General features: G+C 29.9%; 1 protein-coding gene across 2 annotated transcripts; it reads right to left on the minus strand.

Moving 5' to 3' along the window:
* Positions 1-4341: 4341 nt before the first annotated feature.
* On the minus strand, positions 4342-9221 carry LOC139527162 (uncharacterized). Of its 2 annotated transcripts, XM_071322458.1 has the most exons (3): positions 9128-9221; positions 7283-7926; positions 4342-7243 (listed from the first exon to the last, which is right to left on the minus strand). In XM_071322458.1, exons 2-3 carry the CDS (start codon positions 7494-7496, stop codon positions 6129-6131), a joined length of 1329 nt encoding a protein of 442 aa, XP_071178559.1. In that variant the 5' UTR covers positions 7497-7926; positions 9128-9221; the 3' UTR covers positions 4342-6128. The 2 variants fall into 2 exon arrangements, with proteins under 2 accessions (XP_071178559.1, XP_071178558.1); XM_071322457.1 differs by having other exon boundaries at positions 4342-7926; positions 9128-9207.
* Between the last annotated feature and the right edge of the window lie 235 nt (positions 9222-9456).

A 9456-nucleotide genomic window follows, 5' to 3' on the forward strand; every position in this document is an offset into this window, starting at 1 on the left:
AAGTAAACCCCAATACACAAAGGAAAGATTAATAGCTCCCAAACACATTACAGTTTAATATTTTCTGAAACCCAAAGTAAATCTAAGAAGGTTTGGGAGAGCCTTTCTTCATGTTCGTCTTTAAAACGACAAAAAAAGAAGAAAAAGAGGAAGAATAATTCAGTAATAACAATATGAACATCAAAGACAACCAAACTTCTGATTTAATTCTAAAGAATAATTACGTTTCAAACCGTTTGCGAAACGAGAAAGTCTTTTACAAGGATTATAAATTATTTATTTTGTGATCAATTTCAAAGAGTACACTTTAAAGTCTTATGTTCTTGAATTTCTTTCATGTACTAATGTATGTACTAGGACTTCTCTTGAACTGAATTTTAATGTGCGTATTGTTATGCGTTTACTTTTCTACATTGGCCAGAGGTATAGGGGGAGGGTTGAGATCTCACAAACATGTTTAACCCCGCCGCATTTTTGCGCCTGTCCCAAGTCAAGAGCCTCTGGCCTTTGTTAGTCTTGTATTATTTTAATTTTAGTTTCTTGTGTACAATTTGGAAATTAGTATGGCGTTCATTATCACTTAACTGGTATATATTTGTTTAGGGGCCAGCTGAAGGACGCCTCCGGGTGCGGGAATTTCTCGCTACATTGAAGACCTGTTGGTGACCTTCTGCTGTTGTTTTTTTTTACGGTTGGGTTGTTGTCTCTTTGACACAATCCCCATTTCCATTCTTAATTTTATGTACTTTGGCGGAGAGGTTTTGGAATAAGTGGCAAATGTCCTCAGTGGTTTTCCATACGATACAAGGCAAAATGGTTTTCCCATTACACCTATTTATCTTTTAACATAAAACTTTATATCTCATAAAAGGTCATCTGACAAAATTTAAGCAAATTATTTATTTTCTATATTTGATTTAAGACTCAAATTAATAATACCAATTCAAATATAAGGTAAAAGTTCAAGTCAGCCCAATCCCGCCATATTTCATAAATTTTTATCTCGAAAAGGTGCTTCATGACCTATAAATATTATTTAGCTTATTTTGATCTATAACTAATGATCTTCCAGCTTAAAGTATCAATTTTGAATTCCTGATTTACTTAATTTAACCTTAGGTCTCCTAAGTACATCCTTAATTTAACAATGTAGTTAGATTAGGTATTTTGTGCACCTTTCTAAAATTGGTCCTTATTGAGGTCCAACGTATAATAAATGAAACTTATTTATATTGTTAACATGTATTGTCGAAATGCGCATCTGGTGCAAGAAAATTGGTACCGTTAATTTTTTTGAACATTGTTTTATAATTATAGATATTGAATCTATCAATGTATTTATAATATTCAAGATATTGGACCATAGTCACATGTAGAGGTTTAATTCCAAAATAATAATTTATTTTTCTACGTTTATTTTGTGTCTTAAAGAGTCAATATGTACCATAGAAAAACATGAGTGTGATTTTTTTTTTGGACGGGTTAATCAATAATGAAAATGAGATAGTCCCATAATAATTCAAATTTAGCAACCAGTTGGGTTCAAATGCGTACGTAATCAGACCTTAAGTTTTTTTATACACAACATTTTACGATAAATACACAATTTTTAAATATTAATAATAACTTACCGATAACCATTGGCTGATAATGGTTTTTTCTTAGAGTTGAGAAACGGCCCAATAAGGTCAATTCCTATTTTCTCCCAAACTCTTTCTGGTACTGGTACTGGTGTCATTTCTGAGACAGATGTCTTTGTTTTCTTGTTGTTCCTTTGACACTCCTCACAGCACTTTAAATAATCTCCGACATCCTTAGTTATTGTATTCCAGAAATACCTACAAAAATTATACCATTTATAGTAAATAAAACTTTCATTATGAACAAGATGAATAACTATAATATAGTGAGGTATTGGATGCATATTATCCAGTGGCAAATATTTCATGCATATACTTGTATCCATAATAACAACAAATTGATAACGAATAAACTATGAACGTCTTGTAATAGAGATCAACTATAAATGATTGATTGTTGGTTGCTTAATGTCCAGTGGCAAATATTGCATGCATGTTCTGGACGAGAGACCAACTAGGATGAAGGTCATATAAATTCGTTAGTGAATCAACAAAATGAGGACGTGATCGTGGTTATTTTAATATTGATTATCTATTTATCTATCCATAGATTCTATTTGTTGGCTCTAGCGTTGTATTCAAGATAATAATGTGATTTTGATTTTGAAAAATGTTGTTTGATTGCTGCATCAATAACGTTAATAAGTCTAATTGAATATTTTGGCAGACAACATATTTTGCAAGATGTACAATAATTATTTTCTATTCAATTACAGCTGATTTCCTAATGCTTGCAATGTAAAACTTTGGTTGGCTTGCTTGCTTTGTTAATATAATTGTTTATACAAGCTTTGTAAATAAGATTGACTCATATAGGCATAATTTAACCTGTATATATCATATTTGAATTTCATTGGGTGTTATCATAATGATTGTACAATATACAAAGCAAGCAAGGTAACCAAAGTTTTGTTCTACATGCATTAGGAAATTAGCTGTAATCGTAAAATATACTGATACATATTATTTATTCTTACCTTTCTTTCACTTTATGGTATGTTTTGTCACGTCCTAAGTGTGAACCACAATCTACATGGCATAATCTCAATACAGATTTTAATCTTTCTTTGGTAACAACTTGCTTCTTTCTACTGTCTTTGGTGTAATATAAATTGTCATGGCTTCCTAACAAAAAGTTCTTTGTTTTTCTTCTTAAAATCCGTTTTTCACTATCATTTTTACCATCAACGTACTTGTTCTCTTTGAGGTACAGAAAGATGTCGTCGAATTCATCTTGTTCCATTTTGTTGAATGATTTACTTTGAAACAAGTGTATTATTTATATTGAACTTGTTAAAAGAGTTCACATAATTTTTGAAATTTTCTTGTATGAGTTCATTATCATGCAATGTGAAGGGTACTAAGTGAGCTTCAGTTCTATATAAAACTATAATAGAATCATGACTGGTGATTTAAATATTGATTATCTTAAAAACAAAAATCTCTGCTAGAAACAATGTTATGATGAAAATATTGAATAAACAACCCCATCTTAGTTAAGAATTGAAAGTTTTGATAATAATTTCCAATTAACATAAAGAAAGTGGACCAAATTTCCTAGGAAAATTAGTCTTAGGAAATATTTTATTTTAAATCTAAATACATAACTCTATAACAATATCAAAACAACACTTAAAAATAACAAACATGGACGTTTCTACCTAGGAATAATAAGAACATGGACATGATTTCCTAGAAATATTAGTCTGGGGAAATTTTTTTTTCTTCATAATATCAATACACAATTCTAAAACAATATTAAAACAAGACAAGCCATGTTAATTAACCTTTAAACATAATTATTATGGGTGTCTTTATCGAGGAATAATAATGACATTAACATGATTTCCTAGGAAAATTAGTCTGGGGATATAACTTTAAAAAATATTAATACATAACTCTAAAACAATATTAAAACCATTTATGTAAATAAACCTTTGAAATTAAATGATATGGATGTTTTTATCTAGGAATAATTATAACATGGACATGATTTCCTAGGAAAATTTGTCTGGGTACATATTTTTTTCATATAATATTACATAACTCTTTAACAAAATCAAACATGAAAGGTACTGGAAAAAGTTAGTTTGGTTAAAAATAAGTTTTAAACCTTAATTAAAATTATAAAATCATGGACATGATTTCCTAGGAAAATTTGTCTGGGTACATATTTTTTTCATATAATATTACATAACTCTTTAACAAAATCAAACATGAAAGGTACTGGAAAAAGTTAGTTTGGTTAAAAATAAGTTTTAAACCTTAATTAAAATTATAAAAATCATGGACATGATTTCCTAGGAAAATTTGTCTGGGTACGTATTTTTTTCATATATTATTACATAACTCTTTAACAAAATCAAACATGAAAGGTACTGGAAAAAGTTAGTTTGGTTAAAATTAAGTTTTAAACCTTAATTAAAATTATAAAAATCATGAACATTTTGCCCTATTAATATTAATAACACGGACATGATTTCCTAGGAAAGTTAGTCTGGTTACTTACATTTTATCAACATGGACATTTTTACCTAGGATTATTAATGACATGGACCTATATTCCTAGGTAAATTAGTCTGGGGACAAAATTTACTAACATCAGACTATATTTACTAGTAAAATTTGTAACCATGGACATTTTATACTAGGAATTTGGGTCCGCCCGGACATATTTTACAAGGACAAATTTATCGCTTACAAAAGAACTATAAGAGCAGGTGTATGCACTAAAATGACTGTTGGGAGCCATGCCCTCTATTTTGAATTAGTTATGACGCTAATAAAATCCAACTTAAAAACTTCAACATTTTGAGGGTCTTATTATCTGAACAACACAGAATATGTTGGCATTCCAAATAGGAAGGACTTTTGATTGTATATCAATAAAATATATATTTGATTTGATTTTGTATATGAAAATGACGTAATTCTTGAATAATAGGTAAAAGCTAGACATATATATGTCAATGTATGAATTTCATGTATGTATGTACATGTATAGCAAAAGAGAGTTATGTCAAAATAATTTTAAGTACAAAATTTTTAAAGCTTTTTTTACATGTACAAGTACAGCAATTTGGTGTACAGTGGGTTACATGTATACCTTAAACATTATCTTGTTAAACATGTTAAATGAAAATATAAGCACATCCAGAAAACTTTGGCCAGACACAAGCTTAGCATAAAACAGTATTGCAAAAGTTAATACTTTTCAATATAAACAGACAATAATTAATACAACTACTTCCAATTCATACAAATGAACATGTACATAATGTAGACAAAGGGCACTTGAGGACAAAAATCAAAATTGAAAATAATAGAAGTCTTAAAATTCAATTCATATTTGTGCTGAATCAACAGTACAAAATCTAGACTAGTAGCAAAAAACAACTCATCAATCAAACATGTCAAGTGTACAAAATAAATATCCAAGAATGTACTAAACAAAAACAGTACATTTGTACATCATTTAACATTAAATTTAACATTATTTCAAAAATAATACATACAACCTGAGCTTACAGAATTATTTCAATAAGTAAATTTGTGTAAACTGCATGTTAAAAATCAACATAGAAAATAAATAACTTCCTAATCATGATCAACCATGCTAATTCTTCTAACATGTCTAATATAAAGATGTATGCTCTCTTTCCAAACATCAATACTTTTTGTGTGTAAACAAATTGTCATCTAATGATGTTGATCAACAGCAATGAACAACAATTATTTAATACATAAAAAAATGAACAATGCCAATACACAATGACATATTTTAAGGAAAGTAATAGCTTTAAAATTGTTGAAATGATTTGGCAATGTTTGGTGTACTTTGGTTTTTTTTAACCTGAAATACAGTCATTGCAAGGTAAAACTCTTATATTTCTATAATAAATCATTTTCTATCTTCATTATTGGCAAATCTTGCCTCCTACATGTCCTCTATGTCTTTTAAGTGCAAGAGTTGTCTCTCTTCTGGAAAGGTATTTTGCATAGGAAAGTTGAAAATATTATATAAAGTAATTATGATTAAATTGTAGAGAGAAAGAAAAAGTTACAGCATGTTTTTATAAAAATAAAATAAAACTGCTGCAGTAGTCATGGTAGTATTTGGAATTTTGGAAAATAAATAAGATTAGGAAAAAAAATGTCATATAATATAAGCTACATGGAGAATATATCCCTACCCCATATTAAATTAAACTTTTTTACTGAATTTCTCTTTTTCAAAACTGAATAGTCCAAAAAAATCAATAGGCTTTGAAGCTTTCATTTGGAACTGGAATGTATATAAATTGTCAAGGCTTTTTGAAATTCCCTTCATTAGAATAAACTTGTCAGTTTAAGAGTAAGTGTGCATTTACGACTAGAATGTTGAACAATGAACAAAACAAGCTAGATGAATTAATAAGATTTCAGTATATATATATGCTGCACACAAATAATGCCATCAAAATACAACATGCCTCCCCATCGTACAATTTACTTTTTCCACAAAACATCTCCTGGCCATCTCTGAGCATTTTCTGGTTTAAGTTGAATTAGTGGATTAGCTTTGGGATTGTATGCTTTATAATTCCGTTTCAAAAAGAAATCCAACAGCTGTTGTAAATCTTGAGCTCCTTCGTGCCAGCGCCATTCCATAAGAACAGCTTTAACATCTACAGTATCGAAAAATTTGTTTCCACCATTAAAAACTTTTGTTTCATATCCTTCAACGTCAATTTTTAGAATTACTTTTTTAAAATCGAAATTTGGAAGTTGAAGGATGTCATCCAATTTGGCTGTCATAACAACATCTTTGTATTTTCCAGTAATTGTACTACCCTGAACTTTTCTCTCATTACTATCTTTCAAGACGTATGTTCCGCCTACATTTTGAAAATCTTTACCAAGCTCAACTTTTTCACGAGTATCTGATAAAGCATTGTGTATAATAGTGATTTTATCAGAAAATGGCTTGCCATCCGATGAAACACCAGATTCCACAGACTTACATAATCTCTGTAAATTAATCGACAATGGTTCAACTGCTATCACACTCCTTCCCAGTTTTGCTATAGACAACGCAAACACTCCAATGTTAGCTCCCAAGTCTACAAACTGTAAATCATTATCTTGTTGGAGAAGTCGCGACACTAGATTCACTAATTCTCCTTCCCAATGTCCACTTTTCATCAGGTCCCCACTGACCCATTTGTCATCAAGTGGACTATGAATATAAATTGGTGTATTACCCCAGGAATTTATCAATGAAGCTTTTATGAAGTGATCTTTTGTTTGACAAATGCCATTATCAGGAGTCCAATCATTTCCATTATGAGAGTACACTTTTAAACCATTGTTTACATTTACATCTGTGACAACAGGCTTAGCTTTTCTTATTGCTTGTTGAATGTTTTTGGCATTAGGCTGCATTTTAGCTTTTACAGCTGATATAAAAAAAGGCTTTTTATTTGTTTTTCTTCCCTCACTGTTTTTAATACTGTTAATAATCTTATCATTATTTACAACAGTGTTCATCAAGGAATTTCCATTATTTCCAGAAGATTTTTTATTTTGTTTTACAGAGATCTGTTGATTTTGATTTAAGTTACCTCCCTTTAAAGTAGATATTTGATTTTCATTTAAGTTACCTCCCATTATGGTAGATGTTTGATTTTGTATAGAGTTATCTCCCTGTTTCAACATTTTCTTTTGTTCAACAGAGCTGGTCTTTTCCGTCACTTGTCCATTTTCGGATTGACCATTTTCATTATTCACTCGAATAAGTGTATGGTGTCCAATAATCCATCCTGCAACCGTACAGCATACAACGACAACAATAAACACAATGGGCCTCACATTCATATTAAAAGCTTTATAAAACTACAAAAATAAAAGACCAGTATGTATATTAGAATGTCTACTCTTTGAGAAGATTATGCTAAGTCCATATGGCACATATAATATTTAAAATGAGGTAGCTAAATTGACATTGAATTTTAACAGGCTGAAATCTTGACTGGCTTCATGTGTTAGCATTTGACTAAATAAAATAAAGTACTAGTACTACATTGTACTATAAACCTCCAATAACCTTCATTCACATAAGTCTTGCATTTAAGGATTTACATCTCTGTTGTTTCAGTTGTTAGGCTGACTGGCAGCTACATGTATCTATACCAAACCATACATCTGGCTTGTCATTGTTAAATACTTCACATCACTGAGACTAAGCTGAGTAATCTTTTAAAGATGTTCAAATTCTGTACAGGCAATGATTGTGTAGTTTACATAACTGAAATCAGAAAAATAAATCTAAATTATCTTTTTTTAAATGTACTTTTTCAAAATCACATAAACAAGAAGGAAATGAGGAATGAGATTTTTAACAATAATGTGTTTTTATGTCATAGTATTTTTTATAACTATATACATGATATACATGATATAGGGCACAACATTTCCTTCAAATGTCATTGTATTTTTTATAACTATATACATGATATACATGATATAGGGCACAACATGTCCTTCCATTACAAAAGATTACAAAAAGTAGTTACAAAAATGTATACCTTTTGTGACAATTCTGCTTATGGTACTCACGTGATTGAATTCCAACCAGAAATGACTTCTACTTCTACCATTTATGCCATTTAGTCATGTTAGTGACAAATTGAAAATTATGTCACAGAAGACACTAACAACATGTACAACAAGACATATATTGATATATACTAGTCCAAACAATTATGACGTCTTGAAAGGCTGAAGTAAGGCGTCAAAGAAAAAAATTATAATAGCCTTTCAAGACGTCATAATTATTTGGACTAGATATATACATGATATATATATATATACATTCAATTTGTATATACAAATTAAAAATATAGGAAAATGCAATGAGTAATTAGTTTGATGCAATAGTTGAGTTAATATTTTCGCTTTGAAATTAAATATTACTTAAAAAAAAAACAGTTTTAATTATACTACATGTATTACATGTATATTATGTCTAATAATTCAACTGAAAGTTAAACAAAATTGGGCGCAAACGTGTAGGGTGCAAACAGACTTCTTGGGAGAACATGTAGGGTGCTCAAGTTTATTTGGTGCAAATAGACCTGATACCACTCTTTAAGTTCAAGCTGTTCGGCTTCATGCACCTTTTTCTAACAGGAATCTGGATCATAGATCTGTATTTGTAGGCAGGATACCCGTTGGGTTCTTGTGAGTGGGAGCACCCCCTCTATGTAGCTATATTTTTCCTGGTTTTTTTTTTAAACATTTATCTATATTGTTTTCACCAGTATTATATATATATATATATATATATATATATGATTAAGTTTACTGAAACAACATTTGAGATTTTTGCCGTTCGACTGATACGTTATAAAGAGTTTTGTATGGGGGTTACTCAGGATACTCCAACTCAGTAGCACCCAAAAGATATCCTTTCCATAGCTACTTTGGCGTAGGGTTTGTAAACTCACAATATTAAGTTAATTGTGGAAACCAGGTTTTAGAATGATGAATTTGTGTTGGATTTTCAAAACAGGAAGTTAACAAAGATATCAAATTTTTATCAAAGAAATCGGTCTCGGTTAACTTGAAGAATCCGGATAAGTAAAAGAAAACAGAAGTTGATATACTTTCGGCCTAGCCACAATCAGATGTGCATTTTGTGTTTCACATGAAGTCAAAAATGAGTATCACCTCAGGGAAAAACTCTTTTGATATTTTGGTTCAAAAATGGTTTAAATTATGAAAAATTGTCATCGTTAGGCTAACACTGGAAGTATTTATATAATTACATGCAGTT

Source organism: Mytilus edulis, chromosome 6 (genome assembly GCF_963676685.1).
Source record: "Mytilus edulis chromosome 6, xbMytEdul2.2, whole genome shotgun sequence".
NCBI lineage: Eukaryota > Metazoa > Mollusca > Bivalvia > Mytilida > Mytilidae > Mytilus > Mytilus edulis.

What these genes read in the sequence shown, in the direction of transcription:
- LOC139527162 (XM_071322457.1), bottom strand. Translation starts at nt 7,496, where the DNA reads ATGAATGTGAGGCCCATTGTGTTTATTGTTGTCGTTGTATGCTGTACG.